This window comes from Anas platyrhynchos, chromosome 10 (genome assembly GCF_047663525.1).
Source record: "Anas platyrhynchos isolate ZD024472 breed Pekin duck chromosome 10, IASCAAS_PekinDuck_T2T, whole genome shotgun sequence".
In the NCBI taxonomy this organism is placed as follows: Eukaryota; Metazoa; Chordata; class Aves; order Anseriformes; family Anatidae; genus Anas; species Anas platyrhynchos.
This window is the reverse complement of record NC_092596.1, coordinates 5,374,098-5,393,408: the sequence shown is the minus strand read 5'-3', so window position 1 is coordinate 5,393,408 and position 19,311 is coordinate 5,374,098. Positions and strand designations below refer to the sequence as shown.

Below are 19,311 nucleotides of genomic sequence, written 5' to 3'. Positions count from 1 at the left end.
CCACCAACATAAAACATTGCCGCCCACAAAAAGTCTTCTTCTCTCGGACACATATCTCAAGATGAAAAGGTAGAAAGCAAGAAATTGACCCAAAAACAGATGGAGGAAACTAATAGTTTAAAGGTATGTAGGAGCTCATTTACCACAGTGACATTTGCAAAATAACCAGAGCATAAAAATGGCCACTCACCACTCTTGCCTCAAAATATCTACCTTAGTCCTTCTACTACTCAGGGTGGCAAGTGAAAATACCACGGAAGCTTCAAAGAAAAAATTAAATCCAGGCACCCATAACCCTGCTGGTGGTGTTCAGATTGTCTCTAACTTGAACCCAGAACTAAGTGAAGAAAAAAGGAAGAAATGTAGTAACATTAAAAATGTCAGTTGTCCCAATGATGTTTTGGCACTTATGGGTGGGGAAGGACCCATACAAATCAAACCAACAGTTTGAGTTTACTGCCACAATATGGCTTGATATTACTTTTGAGAGGCCAGAAACAGTGAAAGCACTTTATTGAGACCACAAAGAAGAAAGATCTGGGGACATCACTAATAATAAAAATAATAATAAAAATAGACAAAAGAAAAAAGAAATTGAGTTAATACTTTTGAAAGGCTTCTTCATAATAGATGACAGAGCTGGTTAATTAGAGGGAATCAGAATTCTCACAGCTTTGAAAATCTCAGTTTGGGTGTTCCAAGGAATGAGAGCAGTTTAACTGCTTTTACTGTTACTACAAACTTCCTCTGAGACAGTTTGTTCTGCAGGACAGTTACTTTATTAAGAGAAGTAACTGAGCTAATGCAACTGGCATGCCTTCTATTAAAGGAAAACTACCCAGACTTGAAACATTCTGTACTTTAGGAAACATAACTGAAGCTCTGTACAGTGAGCAGGACATAAGTATATATGAGTCAAACCAAAGGAGGCTGCAGCTTGATCACATTCATTGCAGATGGGTACAGTTTCCCACTCACCTGATCTCCTTTCTGAAACTCAATGTCATTTGGTCTCTTCTGTTCTCCAATTTGTCCTGGTGGCCCTGGAGGTCCCTGAAGACCTTGTTCACCCTAATGTGCAAGAAGACAGCAGTTTGCTACAGGCAGTACAAGCCAAAATAGCATGCATGTATTTTGAAAGTAATAAGGAAAAATATCATCATGATCACCTACTCACTTTTTCACCTTTGGGTCCTTGGAAATTCAAGCCCATATTACCCTGCAAGAAGCCAAACTTGTCAGACCTTAGAATTCACAAATGAACAAAACCAAACAAAACAAAACAAACAAACAACAACAACAAAAAGCCAACCACCACCATAGATGAAGGAAAGAAAATACCTTAGGTCCTGGTAGCCCTGGTGGACCAGGAGGTCCCTATTAAAAAAAAAGAAAACAAAAGTCACTCTATTAAGCACTTTGCATGTCCACTTTTATACCCATGTTGACAAGGCAAATGGATATGCCTTTCTTTAAGTGCTGCTCTTTATGCTACTAAACTTAATGGATAGATAAGAAACTAAGTGAGAGGTTCAAATACAATTAAGTAGGTATTAAACATGAAAGGATTAAAAATACAGGTCTAAATGAACTAAATCTTGATTCTGGGGTTTCACACTGATATGGAGACTGCACAAAGATTTGATGATTTAAAGCAAAAAGAGCTTTGGGAACAGGCTGAGTGTTTTAAATGTATCACATTTAAATGTGCACAGTAGCAGCTCCAGGGTCAACTGAGTGCACAGTTGCTACGGTATTCATACCAAGTCACAGCTACGAAAACCTCTGCACTTCGCCTATTTGCCTTTGAGGACATTAAACAAAGAAGCAACCACCCCATTTAACATTTTAGGGGTAACAGGCTAAGAAGCTTACCGTCAAACCTGGGGGCCCTGGAGGGCCAACTGGACCTGGTATTCCCGTGGAGCCAGGTGGGCCCTGTTGAAAAAGTGGAGGGGTCTATCAGAGAGGAACCTTATTACAAAAAAAAAATAATAGTGGGCCAAATGCAAGACCTTCAAGGAAAAAAAGAACAACCCACAGCTGACATCCCATACATGTCAAATCAAAGTTGCTGACCACTGACCTACCAATGTGTTCTTGATGAAAAGCCTAAAGGAGTGTGTGCTGTGCCAGGAGTGTTCTGCTCTCAACATCAGTACATCTCTCTGGCTTGGATAAGGGAATGTTTTTTTGTTTGTTTTGAACTACTTTTGCTCTTTCTTTCTCTTCAATGCACTGAGAGAGAACAACAAAACACTTTGTATTTGTAATTCCTCCCAGCCAGAAACAGACAATAGGAAAGCACAGATCAGAGGAACAGAAACGCTAACAGGCTCAGTCTGGTCAGAATAGCCTGGGGCTTGCCTCTCTGTACCAGGAAATGGGAGTTTCTGGCTTCTCTCCAGTGCAGGCTGATAGACTCATTTTCTGCTCCCCTTGTTCTTACACTAAAGCAATGAATGGCTCAGTGGGGAAGCACAGGGCCTGGAGTCACTAGCTGTTTTCACAGAAGACTGCTGGGAGAACAGAAACACTACTCAGGAGGTGCAACATGAGGAGAACAGCTGAGACATTGCCCTTTCTTCCCACCATTGAAAATAGTGGCTGCAGCTCAAAAATGCAGATGTTACTTTACCTCAGGGTGAAAAAGGGAAGGAAAATCCAGAACTGATACGGAGAATGTTTGAGAAGTGGCAACAGGAAAGGAAAACAGAGAAGCAAGCCAGTAACTGAGTACTGCTGTTTGCTGGACACTGCTTTCTTGAAAAGGGGACTTTTCTGGCCTCTGTGGGCCACCCTGTTAAGAGACGCACTTTTGCTCAAGCCATAAACTAGAGGTACATTAAAAATAACCCTAGCACCAAATTTTCCAATTGTGCTGTAGTTGAAATACTCTTCATTGCACCTCTTTGGCAGAACACAATTCAGTAGTACTTTACACAACTTACAGGTATCCCTGGAAGACCTGGAAAACCTGGGTCGCCCTTCTGTCCTGGTAGCAAAGATGTAATTATTTCACCTGCTTCACCCTAGAAGAAAAACAGCTGGCTTTATTTACTAGCACTTTCAGCAAATCTTTATGACCATTCTGACTCCAAAGAATGCAAACAGTGGCTCTTACAACTGATAGAGTTATCCTATACACTAGCAGTACTCTTACAATTTAAGCATTACATTCTTCAAAGAAATAACTCTTTTAAAGAGGGAGATCCTTGCATATTTGGAGGATTCTCTAAATAGCTAAACTACCAACTGTTAAGAGCTCATTTTGTGTGTACAAATATATCAGCACGGATCTAAATTTCAAAAGACTATGGGGGATTGAAATACAAATGCTTCAGAAAGAGATATTCTAGCTCCATGTGAAAGCAACAGATAGGACATGACAGAAGAAAGGCTTTCTGCTTCTTCCACTGTCCCACCTCATGAGATTAATATTAAGTATGTTACAATAGTCACGCTTCATGAGCTAAAATTAAAGTACAATTTGTTACCGATTTCAAGGAATATCTTTTCAAAGTGTTGTGAGCAGCTTGCATTTTGTATCTTCACAAAGAAAGGGGCTGAGAAGAACAATTCAGCTTAAGAGTCATCATTTCCTGGCATCAACGTGTTATGCTATCCTTTCAGGAGTTTATTGGAATAACTGTAGGTCAAGCTTCTTTTTAAATAGATTTGAACTGAAACGAATGTTTTGACCCATGCTCAAACCAGGTCAAGGTTACAAAAACAAAAAACAACACCACCAGACTTAAAAAGAGTCCTTAAGGTCCAAAATCAGAGTATGTGACTATTTACAGTAGGAAATAAAAAGTCATCTACATAAGTAATCTATACAGTAGGATCACATTTTCCAAAGGAATGTAAAATGTTGCACTACTCCCTTAGTTCAGTATTTTTAGTCGCTACTGCTCAATCTCTTATAGCATTCCTGAGCATGCACAGGAATACTCGAGCATTTTGATGTTGGTAGCATTTTTCTAACTTGATGCCTCACAACACAGATGCTGTCCGTCACACTCCCAAGGGAACGACCTTCAGAAAACTGTCTGCTACTTCTACTCACCAAAACTGAGACAAGTTTCTGCAGAATTTCTAGTTAGTTGCACTGGAGAGGTCTAGAAACGATTTTTTTTTTTTCTTCAGAACTTCACTCCAGATTCCAATGGACATACGTGGTCTTTCAATAAATGAAAGCAGCTTACTTATGCCAGATCACACTGCACAGCCATGCCTGATTAATACTTAGATGTGAGAGTTTAGAACACTTACCTTCATACCTGGCAGGCCAGGAGGTCCCTTTGTTTAAAAGAAACAAAGAAGAGAAGAAAGACCAATAAAAATTAATCATTGGTATGTTATTTACAAAGCACTGATCAGATACACAGCATGCAGCAAGCATTGAAAGAAGAAGGCTAAAAAAATGGATGGAATGAAAAAATTTTATGATATTCAGAATCAGCTGGAAAAAAATTTAGAAGTAGTTTCACAGTAAATATTGAGCATTAAAAGGACTACACTTCCATTTGCTAACAATTTGCTTTTTCATTGCCTCCTACTATCCTGTCTCCCACATTACTTTCTGCTTAGTTCTGGGGTCCCTAGCATAAGAAAGACGTGCCTGCTAGAGTGGTCCAGAGGAGGGCCACAAAGATGCTCAGAGGGCTGGAGCACCTCTGCTGTGAAGACAGGCTGAGAGAGCTGGGGATGTTCAGCCTGGAGAAGAGAAGGCTCCAGGGAGACCTTAAGAGTATCCAGTACTGAAAGGGGCCTGCAGGAAAGGTGGTAGTGTGGTTTAACCCACAGCAGGCAGCTAAGCACCACACAGTGTTCATTCACTTCCCTGCTCCCCAGGTGGTATAGGGATAAAGACAGTTTAATGGGACAGAAGAGGAAGGGGAAAAAAATAATAATTGTAGCTATAATATACAAAGCAAGTGAGGCACAATGCAATTGCTCAATACCTGCTGCTTCCTGCCCTGCCCAGCTCCCCCAGTTTTATTGTTCAGCATGATGCACTGTGGTATGGGACTTCCCTTTGGCCAGCCTTTGTCAGCTCTCCTGGCTGTGCCCCCTCCCAGCTTCTTGTGCACCCCAAACCTACTTCCTGGTGGGGCAGCACAAGAAGCTGAAAAGTCCTTGACTTAGTGTAAGCACTGCTCTACAACAATTAAAACACTGGTGTGGTATCAGCGTTATTCTCATCCTATATCCAAACCATCATCAGACCAGCTACTAGGAAGAAAATTAACTCTATCCAGCCAAAACCAGGGCAGGGACTCTTTAGCAGGGACTGTAGTGATAGCACAAGGGATAACGGTTTTAAACTAAAAGAGGGTAGGTTTAGATTAGATATTAAGAAGAAATTCTCTCCTGTGAGTATGGTGAAGCACTTGCACAGGCTGCCCAGAGAAGCTGTTGAAGTGCCCAAGGCCAGGCAGGATGGGGCTTTGGACAGCCTGGGCTGGTGGGAGGTGTCCCTGCCCAGGGCAGGGGCTGGAACTGGGCAATCTTTAAGGTCCCTTCCAACCCAAACCATTCTATGACTTGGTTCTGACAGTTGCTTATACCCTATATTACTGTCCCTTTTTTTCTTCCCCTTTTATCACCAGCAACACTATATATATATACACATACACACACGATGACAGTAACAAGATTTCCCTTCTCTGACACATATGCATATATTTCTGTTTTCTGCAGGTGACAAAAGCATCTCAGCATATGAGAATTCAAATGTCTTTTTATTAGCTTTGCCACAGCATGCAGCAGAAGAGCTCACTTTTCTGCTGGACATCTGAAATATTCTGATTAACCATAAAAAATAGATTCCTGTTTATTCAAAGAGCAACTGCAAAAAGAGGCTGGTATTTATCTGATCTTTCACAGATCTAGGCAAAAATCTTTCAGTGGATTACAGGAAGCAGATCTGGAAATTTTTTACTTACAGGAGGCCCTTGTAGGCCAGGAAAACCTGGACTGCCTGGGAATCCACGCTCTCCCTTAGGGATGAAGAAGACCATTAGCCAAGAAACAGAACAAAATATAACAAAAAGAAAAAGATTAACAATACGTACAGTTTAATTGTTAATTTATGACTCCAGAATAGCAAACTGTATTGGAATCAGCTATAGGATAAATGGTTTGCAAAGTCATACAAGTGATTGAAACAGAACTTTCCAAATTCAGATCTACATACATCCAGGCAAACTACTGTACTACAGAGAGGGAAAACACATGCACTGCTATAGAGGATCAGCTTCTCGTAAAGAAAGATCATAAAGTGAAGCTAAGTAACATATTTGAATGAAAGTAATTCCTTCCAACAAGGATACTGAATCAGTATTTTCAATGCAATATTATTAAAAATTAATAAGTAAGAAGTCACAGTGTTTGCTAGTATGTTTTCCTTGGTAGCAAGACCCTACTACAAAGATCAGATGCAGCATATGACTCTAATCACAACACACTTCTCTCAGTTGTTAGCTGTAAAATTAAGGATTGGATGAAAGTAACAAAGAAGTTGCTGAGTACAAATGATGTGACTTGATGCTGGCAATTTATCACCAGCAACTGGTGCTTTAGTTACCAGATCATGACCTCTTCCCTCAGATGCATGTGGAAGTGCCTGGAATTACCTGCACAAATCAGCAACAGCAAGTGCTACTTCACACAATAAACGAAACCCATTCTCAGAAGAACAAGAGCTCTTTATCATATTACTGTTGTCCTGATACGAATTTTAAAGGGATTCCACCTTAGTTCCATTGCAGCCTGGGATACCCTGAGGTCCTGGTGGCCCATCTTGTCCTGGTAATCCCTTTGAAGTTGAAAACAGGAAAGAACAGTTAGCTTGCAGGAAAGACAAAATAGACCAGATCATAACTATATAGTCCACTCCTACTTACAGGAAGTCCTGGTGTTCCTGGAAATCCTGGAAGCCCTGGCGGTCCCTAGAAAAAAAAAAAAAAAAAGAGTATGTTTTAAACAGTATGATGTGATTAGATGTGCAAAAGGAATGACCAAGATTTGACTAAATGTAGCCTATATGTATATACATAAGAAAAACTGAAGCATCAGAATCACACAAAAAATAAGAATGCAATCCTGGACAGCCATCAAGGTTCTCACCTCTCTTTCAGGAAAATAGCCATGAAAACACAGAGAAGATGAAGGTAACAGAACAACTATGGTAAGACCATGTAGATATACAAAGAAAAGAAATACTCATGGTACAGAAGATGGATGCATGCCACTGAAGTTGGTGGTGACACAACAGTTATCACCCGCTGAGGGGTTTGACAAAAAGAAAACGCAGATGCATGAAACATAAAGGGTTTCCAGACTCCGTGTCTCACATATTGACCCTACATACACATATAAATGCATACACAGTATTGGGATTACTCTCCCTAATGAGTTTATGGAAAATAATACAAGCAATACATAAGATTGTGTAATACAATCAATTATTGCTTTAATTGTATTACTTACATAATCTTATATTCCTTACAAAAAGTAATACACTCTCTTCTAGCTGATAGACATGTTTTATCAGGATTAAGTTAATTTCCCCCCCCCCATAAATCACCCTTTTTATGAGGACCCATTCTATACCTGGCAGTCTTTATCTGCAATTCCAGTATATCAACCTAAAATTACACTGATACTTACTCTAATTCCTTTGGGTCCAATAGGTCCTGGAAGTCCATCATCACCCTAAAAAACAAACAAACAAACAACAACAAACAAACAAAAAAACAACATTTAAGCTTGCAGTCAGTTTTTCTATCAAAGTAAACTGTAAGCATGATAGAAGTTATTTTACATGTTTATAAGATGGCTAAAGGTGACGTAAGTTGTCATTTCCTGAGTAAAAGGGTTCAGAATAATTTTATTTTGGCCACTGGACCTTAAATTGAAAAGCACTTGTTACAGTTGATAAACCATGGCTTAGAGGAAATGTTTTTTTCATTAAAGCTACCTAAACTTGCATGTAAGCAGAAACTGTCTGCTTGCTACTTTCATCAATTGTACTACAGTGACCTCGTGTGGTCAAAACAAGATATACAAGATTAAGCTTCATAATATAATACTGAGAAGAAAAGATATTTATGGAGTCCAAATACAATAGACTAGTTTCTTATAGAAGACTACTTTCTCATTTCACTTGTTACACACAATTTTCTCTCTTAGCATAGCCTTTCATTTTTTCTTATCACCTAACTATTTATTTATTTTTTGTTCTTCTGCTAATTTAGTTTTTGGGTATTTGCAACAGAAATAGGCAGATCCTGGATAAGCTTGTGCATATTAAATATACGTGCACTCAGAAGAAGGCTTTTCAGCGTTTTAATGCTAAGCCATACCATCTGAGCATGGTGATGTAATTCAGCAGGAAATAAAAATAAACTGAAACCATCCAGAGAAAGCAAGGAGCATTCCTCAGTTGCCTCAGCATGGTTCAATGAGGCCTTCATTTGCATCACCCCACACAAAACTAGCCCACGAATACCACTAGGTGCAAACACGAGTTTCCAACACTGCCCACATGGTGGGACCCCTCCAGCAGCTAACACCACCCTCATCAGTAAACTAAGTAATGGAGTGTGTTATTGCAAGGAGTAACAAAGCTACTTTACAGCACCTTGCCAAACCCATTCTCTGACCTTAATTTGCTAAGGAAAGAATAGAGGTATACACACAGTGTTTAGAAGCACATGTGTAGGTGAGGAATTGGAAACTTAATGCAATTTTCTTCCTATGGTTGACTCTCCCAAACAAAAAAAAAAACCCACAACCAACTAACATATCCTAATATAACATCCTAACTTCTGAAGATTTTGCCTATTAAACTGATAGAAAATCAATAATTCTGGGGTGATTTGGGATCAGCATTAAAAACAAGCTTATGCTACCTAGCATTTTCATGCTATTCTAGCACATTGGGACTTACCTTTGGACCTCTTGGACCAGGAGGCCCTTCTGGTCCTGGAAATCCAGGCAAACCTGGCTGTCCTTCCAAGCCCGGGAATCCCCTTTCACCCTACAAAAAGAATGGGTGTGGGAAGATAATACAGCAAAAGTACAAGGAACATTAGCGATGTTCAGAAAACACACTTTCAGCTTTCAGTAGGAAGTTACCATACAGACAAACTCATTAACATTATGATTAATCTCACCTGCTTAGCTACAGAAATTCCTGAACGTACACACGCATTGCATTTAATGGCACCACTTAAACAGGTTTCATGGGATGATTAGCCACTATTTAAGCTACCTATTTACAGATATAATTCAACAATAGTTCTTCTGTGCTGCCCAAATGCATAGAACCCTCCCATCTTCCTATAAAAACATGGCTTCGTTAGTCACCAAGTCTCTCCTAAAAACTCCATTGTACTGCACTATGCATAAAAACTCCCCAAGGGTATAGATTATTGCTATACTGTGACTTCTGGTTAGTATCATTTCACAGATACACGATTGCTATTTGTAATATAAAAGCAACTGAGATCCTGGTTGAGTACTGTAGGCTAAACACTGTGTAAAGACAGAATGTAAAGATGGTTCCAGCCCAAAGTGCTTATGATGTAAATCAAGACACAGGACAACAAAAAAATGTTTATCCCTTTTATTTGTCACCTCATGCTAAAACTATAAGCTCTTAATAAGGAACCATATTTTGCTGAATATTTATGCAATGACAAATCACAAACAATATTATGAATATTATAACAAATATACCTCTACCACATCCCATCACACGCCACCCTGTAAGCTGGCAATTGAGGCGCACCTGGGGGACAAAGCAGTCAGTGGTCCCAGCCAGCATGGGTTTGTGAAGGGTAGGTCCTGCCTAACTAACCTGATTTCCTTTTATGATAAGATCACCCGTATGGTGGACCAAGGGAAACCAGCTGATGTGATTTTTTTGGACTTCAGCAAGGCTTTTGACATGGTTTCCCATAGGATCCTACTGGACAAAATGTCCACCATACAGCTAAATAAAAACATCATACGATGGGTGAGCAATTGGCTAATGGGCAGGGCCCAAAGGGTTATGGTGAATGGGGCTGCGTCAGGCTGGCGGGCGGTCACCAGTGGGGTCCCTCAAGGCTCCATTTTAGGGCCGGTACTTTTCAATATTTTTATAAACGATCTGGATGTAGGAATAGAAGGTATTTTGAGCAAGTTTGCTGATGACATCAAACTTGGAGGAGTTGTGGACTCTGTTGAGGGTGGAAAGGCCTTGCAGAGGGATCTGGATAGGTTGGAGAGCTGGGCGATCACCAACCGCGTGAAGTTCAATAAGAACAAGTGCCAGGTCCTGCACCTGGGACGGGGAAACCCTGGCTGCACGTACAGACTGGGCGATGAGACGCTGGAGAGCAGCCTAGAAGAGAGGGATCTGGGGGTCGTGGTAGACAGCAAGTTGAATATGAGCCGGCAGTGTGCCCTGGCAGCCAGGAGGGCCAACCGTGTCCTGGGGTGCATCAAGCACAGCATCGCTAGTAGGTCAAGGGAGGTGATTGTCCCGCTCTACTCTGCGCTGGTGCGGCCTCACCTCAAGTACTGTGTGCAGTTCTGGGCACCACAGTATAAAAAGGACATGAAACTGTTGGAGAGTGTCCAGAGGAGGGCTATGAAGATGGTGAAAGGCCTGGAGGGGAAGACGTACGAGGAACGGCTGAGGGCACTGGGCCTGTTCAGCCTGGAGAAGAGGAGGCTGAGGGGAGACCTCATCACAGTCTACAACTTCCTCGTAAGGGGGTGTCGAGAGGCAGGAGACCTTTTCTCCATTAACACCAGTGACAGGACCCGCGGGAACGGGGTTAAGCTGAGGCAGGGGAAATTTAGGCTTGACATCAGGAGGGGGTTCTTCACGGAGAGGGTGGTTGCACACTGGAACAGGCTCCCCAGGGAAGTGGTCACTGCACCGAGCCTGTCTGAATTTAAGAAGAGATTGGACTGTGCACTTAGTCACATGGTCTGAACTTTTGGGTAGACCTGTGCGGTGTCAAGAGTTGGACTTGATGATCCCTAAAGGTCCCTTCCAACTCAGGATATTCTATGATTCTATGATACACTACTTCACTGCAGTTTCAGAATGTTCATTGCTGCAGATTCATTAAATATTTACTTGTATTCCTTCTGTACAAGAGATTCATAAAGACCAGTAAATATTAAGGTTTCAGTAAGTACAGAATGGTTCAGAAATACCAGAATTAGGACACTTTTTTGTGCATATGGATTATTGTACACTTTTCAAATGTGTAAGCCTATTTCCTACAGCTCTGTTATATCAACCAGTACATACATGTAGAACAATGCTTATGAAACAGGCCATTGCTCAGCATTATTCCCTATCGCTCTACAGCTTGTTTGGGTCCCACCTGCAAAACAACTTCTGTAGATTTGCCCCAATTATTTTTTCCACAACTACATGAACCACCAAAGAAAGTGGCCTGGATTTGTTCCACCCTGACAAGCACCTTAATCACACGGTTAGGGCTGTCATATGGTTAGGGCTGTGCATTCTTTTCTGTATTCTCTGTTCATCCTGAATTTTTATCTTCTTGCATGGTTTGGGTAGTAGCTCCCACATGTTACCTGGCAGTCTACCAGCTATGACATTCTCTAGGGAACCGGGAGGCCCTGCCTAGATCCTCAGTCAAGGGAAGGAACCGAAGCAGGAATCTCTTATCTTCAAGAAGACAACATCAGCAGAGAACTGAAAACTGGGGTTTGGAAGCAGACAGGAGCATTTAATTGCAGCCTTGAACACAATATGCAAAAGCCAACATTATGGCTTCGCTTATCTCCCCTCTATTTTCCACGGCAGCTCCACGCTGAACATGATTTCAGATACTCAGCAAGATACCAGCACTAGGTTTCATTCTTAAATCTCAGGTTTCTCAGTGTACTACTTGGGTAGGTGCTCCGTATTCCACTGCAGTGGACAGGAAGCCACCAGTTGGGTTCAACACATTTACAAGATGTCAGGAACCCCCCAAAAAATCAGAGAAAACGAACATGGCCTCTCTTCCTCCCAGCTTTTCCAGTAATTGCTACACTACTTTGGATGACAACCTGAAGGCTGTGAGCAAGCCTGAGCTGCAGCCTTAGCTCTAGACAGTGAGATTCAGAAAGAAACCTTGGATAGGGATGGACAGCTCATTAACTGGTCTGCTAAAGCTGGCTTCCTAGTAATTAGAAGGTAAACACACTCCTCAGTTACTCTAGGTCATATACTGCTCTCCTGTACAGGGCAAACATCTTTTCTCCCCTGGGGAAAAGCTGATTGCAAAATAAATTGAGGCTAGCTTGAGTTCGACAGCTGGAGTCTGGGATGTCTTTTTGCACGAGATGCCAGGCTCTGCTTCTGTGTGCAGCTCCACAGCCAGTATGCTGCCTCAACTGAAAAGCAAGACTGGAGGAGTGTTACTATCCTGGGCCAGGATATGAAAGGGTTAGTGTGCCCCCGAAGGAGACAGAATAAGGAATCTGGGAGTGCCCAATAAAGAAAACATCAGACAGAGCCAGACTTCAGAGCAAGCTCTGGCAAGAACCGTGTTTGCACACTAAGGAAACACTTGCATACAAGAGGCATGTCAGATGGATCAGGTACTAGCTAGGCTACACTATGCCTATTAATCTCAACTTGCTCACACTTCCCCTTTATTTATTTTAAAGAAAGTAACATCTGCAAATGGATACTAGAACTGACTTTCAGCAGAGGGGTGGCCTTGTGTCATCTGCTGCTGAAGAGCTGTTCTCTAAATGCAACTACCAAGGTCTCTGCTGCAAGCTGTTGCAGAACTGGGGAGCCAAGACCTTTAGAAGTGAGAGAGGGCAACATACAAGGCCAAACACTTACACAAAAGAAACACAGGAGGCAACAGATGCACTATTGAAACTACAAAATGAGCATTTTCCAGGCCCACTTTGAAAGTGAACAGCTACAATGTGAGCCTTGCACAAGGAAACTGTTGCCAGAGCAACTCAGGGGAGTTTCCAGCAAATGACCCCTAGAGTGAGGAGATGAGTTAAAGGACTAGACTCCTGAATAAATGGGGATTGCACCAAACGCTTCCTGAAGAAACTCGATACAGCTAGTTATAAAGAAACATTTGCACTATAACCACTATCTTCGATCAAAAAATTGGTTGGATAAATAAATGTGGGGAAGCTAGGGGGAGAAACCAACCTGATACAGAGAGTGTTTCACTACTGGAAGGAGGGCCAGGTGACATGGAAAGAATACAGGGATGCTGTTCGTGTTTGTAGGGAGAAAATTCGTGTGGCTAAAGCACACCTAGAGTTGAAGCTGGCTGTGTCTGTGAGAGAAAATAAAAAGGGTTTTTTTAGATATGTGAATGGAAAAAGGAGCACTAAAGAATACATAGGGCCGCTCCTTGATAGGGAAGGTCTTCTCACAGACGATGACATAGGCAAAGCAGAGACGCTTAACGCCTTCTTTGCCTCTGTCTTCAATGCCGATGATGGGCTTCGGGACCCAGGGTGCCCTGAGCTGGAGGACCGGGACGGTGGGGATGACAAACTCCCAACCGACCCTGAACGTGTGCGGTATTTGCTACTCCACCTGAATCCCTACAAGTCCATGGGTCCGGATGGGATTCATCCCCGGGTGCTGAAGGAGCTGGCGGACGTCATCGCGGAACCTCTCTCAATTATTTTTCAACGATCCTGGGAGTCTGGAGAGGTCCCGGTAGACTGGAAGCTGGCAAATGTTGTGCCGATTTTCAAGAAGGGTCAGAAAGAAGACCCTAGCAATTACAGGCCTGTCAGTCTCATGTCAGTGCCTGGTAAAATCATGGAGAAGATGGTTCTCGAATGTATTGAGGCGCACCTGGGGGACAAAGCAGTCAGTGGTCCCAGCCAGCATGGGTTTGTGAAGGGTAGGTCCTGCCTAACTAACCTGATTTCCTTTTATGATAAGATCACCCGTATGGTGGACCAAGGGAAACCAGCTGATGTGATTTTTTTGGACTTCAGCAAGGCTTTTGACATGGTTTCCCATAGGATCCTACTGGACAAAATGTCCACCATACAGCTAAATAAAAACATCATACGATGGGTGAGCAATTGGCTAACGGGCAGGGCCCAAAGGGTTATGGTGAATGGGGCTGCGTCAGGCTGGCGGGCGGTCACCAGTGGGGTCCCTCAAGGCTCCATTTTAGGGCCGGTACTTTTCAATATTTTTATAAACGACCTGGATGTAGGAATAGAAGGTATTTTGAGCAAGTTTGCTGATGACACCAAACTTGGAGGAGTTGTGGACTCGAATGAGGGTGGAAAGGCCTTGCAGAGGGATCTGGATAGGTTGGAGAGCTGGGCGATCACCAACCGCGTGAAGTTCAATAAGAGCAAGTGCCGGGTCCTGCACCTGGGACAGGGAAACCCTGGCTGCACGTACAGACTGGGCGATGAGACGCTGGAGAGCAGCCTAGAAGAGAGGGATCTGGGGGTCGTGGTAGACAGCAAGTTGAATATGAGCCGGCAGTGTGCCCTGGCAGCCAGGAGGGCCAACCGTGTCCTGGGGTGCATCAAGCACAGCATTGCTAGTAGGTCAAGGGAGGTGATTGTCCCGCTCTACTCTGCGCTGGTGCGGCCTCACCTCAAGTACTGTGTGCAGTTCTGGGCACCACAGTATAAAAAGGACATGAAACTGTTGAAGAGTGTCCAGAGGAGGGCTACGAAGATGGTGAAAGGCCTGGAGGGGAAGACGTACGAGGAACGGCTGAGGGCACTGGGCCTGTTCAGCCTGGAGAAGAGGAGGCTGAGGGGAGACCTCATCACAGTCTACAACTTCCTCGTAAGGGGGTGTCGAGAGGCAGGAGACCTTTTCTCCATTAACACCAGTGACAGGACCCGCGGGAACGGGGTTAAGCTGAGGCAGGGGAAATTTAGGCTTGACATCAGGAGGGGGTTCTTCACGGAGAGGGTGGTTGCACACTGGAACAGGCTCCCCAGGGAAGTGGTCACTGCACCGAGCCTGTCTGAATTTAAGAAGAGATTGGACTGTGCGCTTAGTCACATGGTCTGAACTTTTGGGTAGACCTGTGCGGTGTCAAGAGTTGGACTTGATGATCCTTAAGGGTCCCTTCCAACTCAGGATATTCTATGATTCTATGATTCTATGATACAGCTCTCTAGAACAGAGAATTTTTTTTTTTTTTTGAACTGCCTTCTATTCAATGTTGCATAGAAAAATCCCGTAACTGAGAGCAGTTTTTAGACGCAGCTCCTTTTTCCAGACTTTCCTATTGCACACCTTGTATATACTATGCTGTTTTCATCAATATTCAGATGTTACAATGCTGAATTTGCCTGGGAAAAATGCTTGCTGCCTTGCAAACACACATTGAAGCAGAAAAGATGTTTCAAATGTTTCAGTGAAATGAGAAAGCCAATGAAAGGATCCTATATTGTTAGGGGTGAGCTTCACGTCCCTGGGTAGCATGCAACGTATTTTCTTACAGATACAAAAACTGAGAGACTTGCCAGCCAGTTCTGCTTGTACAGCAAACCGAGAAAGTCTGGATATTTTCTGGTTTGGACTTGAAGCTACTGAAGAAAAACATATACAGGAAAGGTTTAGGTCAGCTCAGATCTCATCTTCTAGTCCTGAAGGTACTGGATTCTTTTAATAGCAGAATAAAGATTTCTCAGCTATAAACCATCATTACCTTGGGGAATGGGCTAGGAGTCAGATTTTGATCTCAGATGAATCCAAAAGTCATTCCAATGCAATTGGCCTCAATCAGCTACACAAATGTGGCAAAACTATCAGCTTATACACTTGAACACAATGATTACTTGGGGGTTAGGAATTAAAAAATAGTTAAGAAACACTCTAAACTTGTGCTTTAAGTGAAAGAAAAAAATATAGCCTATTAAACAGGGATATGGGGGGAAACGGGCATAGTTCCAGTGACTGGAATAGTTCAGAAGTATTTATAAAATCAGGGATAGGTACAATTCTAAAGTATGCAGTCATGTACATGTCTTGAATTTCTTCCAGAAACCTAAATGTTTGTTGTAGGATTTATGGGGAGAGAAACTAGGTTATTTACACAGATGTGGTATGCTCGTGAAACAAGACTTTAAAAGTATGAGAAAAACAAGCAAACAAAAAACAAACAGGAAAGCAATAGTTAGCCTATTCTGGTGGCTAAATAGTTGTAAGAGATCAGCTGTTACATTTGGAACTAGGATGTTCCGCTAAGCAAAGCACAATGCCAGAATCACATCAGTTTGGAACTACAAGTACCAGAGACTGCAATGGAAGACAGCATAAAATTGATTTTAAAGAATAAAACACACAAACCAAGAACCACTCAGAACACCCAATACAACACCTGCTTGGCCTGCCAATTCCGTAAGTTCTGTAAGCACTGCGTATCTAGTTTTAAATCCACCTTCTTCTAAGACGGGAGCAGATGCCTGAGATTCTCAACATGTGGCCTCAACACTTTTTGCCTATGGTATGCTCTGAAATTTTATTAATGCAAACATTTAACTTCAGGTACTAGTATATTTGTTTATTTGCAAGATGTTAACATGATAATCTGAGCAATTGAAGATGAGAGCATGAAGTACTCCAATGTGCAACTTTGCAAAATCACCTCTCATAATGGATTGGGCAACAAAGGCACATGCATGCTTCCTGCTGTTGCTACAAAACCAGCAAACATCAGAAAGTCTAAAGACAATTGACTGAATGTGGCTGCTTAAAACTAGATTAATATTCTAGTGTCTGTAGTAATAAAAGATGGACAGCAGGGAAGAAGTGATGCAACAGGCAGCTGTATTATTCTTCCCCTTCCTAGACAACAGGGTGAAAGCTACAGCAATCCGTCTCATGTACCAATATAACATTAGTCAATGTAATTGCTTCCTCAACTTAAAGAGCATTAACTTAAATGAAACTATAGGATCTAATAAAGGCTTTATTCAAAGCACACAACAACCAGCCACAAACCAGGGTGTTTAAAGACAGTTGAATACTGAGGTAGAACACAATGGAAAAAGTCTCCACGATGATTTGTATTCTTCAAAATACAACAGTTTCTTCAGAATAGCATTTGCTTTATCTTACAAAAGCAGTCGCAGTCCAAGTTCAATGGTCGGTCACTTGCTAGGGCTGTAAACTTTTCAGAATACAGGCCCATGTTAATGCATTTCAGGCCAACATTTATGAAACAGACACTAATCACAGTTATACATGATAAAGTAATTAAAGTTTGAGAATTTAACTATTTCATAGCAGTTTTTAATCCAACAGTAGGAAAAAAAATGAGCTTGAGTCACATCTGTACTAAGCCATGACAATGCAAAAAGAAATAGGAACCTTGAGGATGTTACTGATATTTTCTCCTGAGGCTCAGCTCCAACTGTATGCATCCAAAGAGTCCAAGAACTTTTTTCTTTTGATGGGGGCTAAGGATTTCTTACATCTGAAATGCCTCCAGAGCTCTGGCATTACAAAGCTGCTCTTGCCACAATCTTGTGCGCTGAACTGTTACCTGAGTACATTAGGAGCTTGCAGCCCAGTAGGGTCTTTAGCACCCCTGACATCGTCATCAACAAACCCAGTAAACTTGGCATCTTCTGAAGAGTTCCTTTAAATGACCACAGACTAATCACATGTAGTGACTAAAGGGCAGCCTCTTAACCCATTTGTTAGCTTAATTTGAATGGATAGAACCAAATAGGCCTGATCACCTAGAACAGCATCATGTATGCCCAGTTATTTTGAGGTGGAGCTGCACTTTAGATGCCATAAACAACAAAAACAACAAAAAAAAAAACACACCAACACAGCCCCTCCCAGTTTGAGCCACATGTTTCTACTGAAGCTACACAAATAGTTGCATTGCAACTCAGCATGCTTCAAAGACCTGATCTAGCTGTAAACTAATACAGTTTACAAAGAGACCTGGTTTTGGTGAGATGAGTTCACTAACAGCTCTGAACTAAGAAGCAATTCTACACATCCAGTTGAAAAGCGCAAGCAATTCCTATAAGCATCTGTACAGGGCAGATTAATCTTTACTTTAGCTGTAAGAGAACCTTACCAGATCCAGCTCACTGAGAAGGAGATTACTGAAAGCAGAGGACAGCACTGTGGATCTTGGCTGTGATCAATTTTCTCCAACTCAGTAATTGTTTTGTTTCTATACTTCCTATACTGTCAATTTTAATGATTTAGTTTAGTAAGGTGGGCCTGAGCTGAAGACTGCACGGATTTTTGTCAGCTATCGTATTATGGTTCCCTGAGGCAAGACCAGTAAAGTTTTCTTATTTGCTACAGTTTAATTTGTATTTCTTTGCCCAGTGTGTTAGAATTTGGATATCCTGAAGGAAATGCTAGGATACTGAGAAAGAAGGCTCCTCCTGAGTCTCAAAGGGGACACGTGAGGCTGTGCTGAGCTGAACAAAGCAGCACTTCTTAGTTGACTTGATGCAAATGGACAGCAACTTGTATGCAGAAGCTGTTTGCAGGCCCATAATAAAACAGTGCAACAGAAGGGCAGGGCTCAGCCGAGAGCATTAACAAGGCTTCTCCTGTCCTCCAGCACAGTCCCAGGTTCCGTACGCCTGACTTCCAGTAGTTCTACAAGTACATTGTCACACTTCCAAGGGGAGAACCAAAGGGGTGAATGTTTATACAGCTCCTTGCCTAATGCTGTTCATTGCCAATTAGATGAGGAACTATAGGGTCTGACTCCTGCTTCAGAGGTCACTGGAGAGGGAAGCAGGAACACCAGATGCTGAGGGTTAAACACAAAGCAAAGTCTGGAGCTTGTTGTTGCAGCAGCAGTTTGCACTCAACTGGAACAGAAATAATATTTGCAAGAAAGATGGGTTGGAGATGGTATCAGGCCTGGAAACCTGCATCACATGTGTAAGAAACTTGGACACTGATTGATCAGCTTCATTATCTGAAGACAGCCTTAGATGTCTTGCAGCTGTACAAGATTTCAGAAAAAGTTTAATGTTAAAAAATAACAGAAAACATTATGGACATTAATGACAGACACCTCTTGTGGTTCCTCAGATATGGATTGTGGAATCTGCCCATGCATCAGATTCTGGCGGCTTCACAATTACAGGGCAACTAACGTAATGAGGTGCGTGCACGCATGATCAAACCAGTTCCACATGCAACACACCACACTTAGGAAATATGGGCTTGGCTTTTCATTGTTTGTTGACATGATACACCACTAGGATGGTCTGCAAGCTTCTGAAGGGTTATTTAATAAAAAATGTCTGACA

The 19,311-nt window shown here is 42.2% G+C and overlaps 1 protein-coding gene across 1 annotated transcript in view; it reads right to left on the bottom strand.

Moving 5' to 3' along the window:
• COL4A5 (collagen type IV alpha 5 chain) overlaps positions 1-19,311 on the bottom strand; it is a 90,535-nt gene that overhangs the window by 43,819 nt on the left and 27,405 nt on the right. The window contains exons 3-13 of the mRNA XM_027465432.3: positions 8,960-9,049; positions 7,678-7,722; positions 6,912-6,956; positions 6,761-6,823; positions 5,952-6,005; positions 4,276-4,302; positions 2,952-3,032; positions 1,876-1,938; positions 1,342-1,377; positions 1,178-1,219; positions 979-1,071 (exon numbers count right to left, since the gene is read on the bottom strand). Coding sequence (XP_027321233.1) covers positions 979-1,071; positions 1,178-1,219; positions 1,342-1,377; positions 1,876-1,938; positions 2,952-3,032; positions 4,276-4,302; positions 5,952-6,005; positions 6,761-6,823; positions 6,912-6,956; positions 7,678-7,722; positions 8,960-9,049 — 639 coding nt within the window. The remainder of the gene's footprint in view (positions 1-978; positions 1,072-1,177; positions 1,220-1,341; positions 1,378-1,875; positions 1,939-2,951; positions 3,033-4,275; positions 4,303-5,951; positions 6,006-6,760; positions 6,824-6,911; positions 6,957-7,677; positions 7,723-8,959; positions 9,050-19,311) is intronic.